The 693-nt window shown below is 55.7% G+C and overlaps 1 protein-coding gene across 1 annotated transcript in view; it reads left to right on the top strand.

Moving 5' to 3' along the window:
* Positions 1 to 693, top strand: part of LIG1 (ligase I, DNA, ATP-dependent) — a 61,450-nt gene that overhangs the window by 58,609 nt on the left and 2,148 nt on the right. Inside the window, 1 exon segment of the mRNA XM_015567953.1 lies at positions 374 to 693. Coding sequence (XP_015423439.1) covers positions 374 to 693 — 320 coding nt within the window.

The raw sequence follows: 693 nt of genomic DNA, 5'->3' as shown, positions 1-693 counted from the left end.
GTGCCGGCCACTAGCCAGTGCTGCCCGCCAGTCAGGGGCCCCATCTCCCCGAGCTCAGGGCCTCGGCCGCAGCAGGGGGGCAGTCTCGGGGGAGGGCGCTCTTGCGGGGTTCCCCAAGTCGATCTTTAGGGTGCTGGCTGAGCTGCTAAATGGGGGTGTTTGTGGTCATGGTCACAGGTGTTTTGAGTGTGACTGTCTTGTGTTGGTATCTGTGATTCGATTCCCGTCCATTCTTTGGTTCTCTCTCTCTCTCTTTCTCTCTCACTCTCTTCCACTTTCTCTAAAAAATCAATGGGAAAACATACTGGGGTGAGGATTAACAAAAAAAATAAAACTAAAAAATCAATTAATAAATTAAAAAGTTAGAGAGGTCTCTGCCCCTCTCTCTACCTCTGTCAGTCTTAATTTCTCGTCTCGGCTCCCAGGGACTCTGTCTTGCGTTTATTCCTTCTCCCATTTCTCCCCACCCCCCACTCCTGGCTCTGTACTTTAAGGAGTGTCTGTGTCTCTGTCTTCCCCCATTTACCTCACTTCCCAACCCCCAACCCTCCATCTTGATTCTGAGGCCCGAGACCCTCTCTTCCACCTCCCGCTGCTCCCTGCAGGCCCGGGTGCTGCCCGCCCCTCGCTCCTACGTCCGGGCAGACGGCGCCGTGGCCCCGGACCACTGGCTGGAGCCCAGCACCGGCTGGG

This window comes from Myotis davidii, unplaced genomic scaffold, assembly GCF_000327345.1.
Source record: "Myotis davidii unplaced genomic scaffold, ASM32734v1 scaffold464, whole genome shotgun sequence".
In the NCBI taxonomy this organism is placed as follows: Eukaryota; Metazoa; Chordata; class Mammalia; order Chiroptera; family Vespertilionidae; genus Myotis; species Myotis davidii.
Note: the sequence above shows the minus strand (reverse complement) of the source record. Positions and strands in the feature narration are given on the sequence as shown.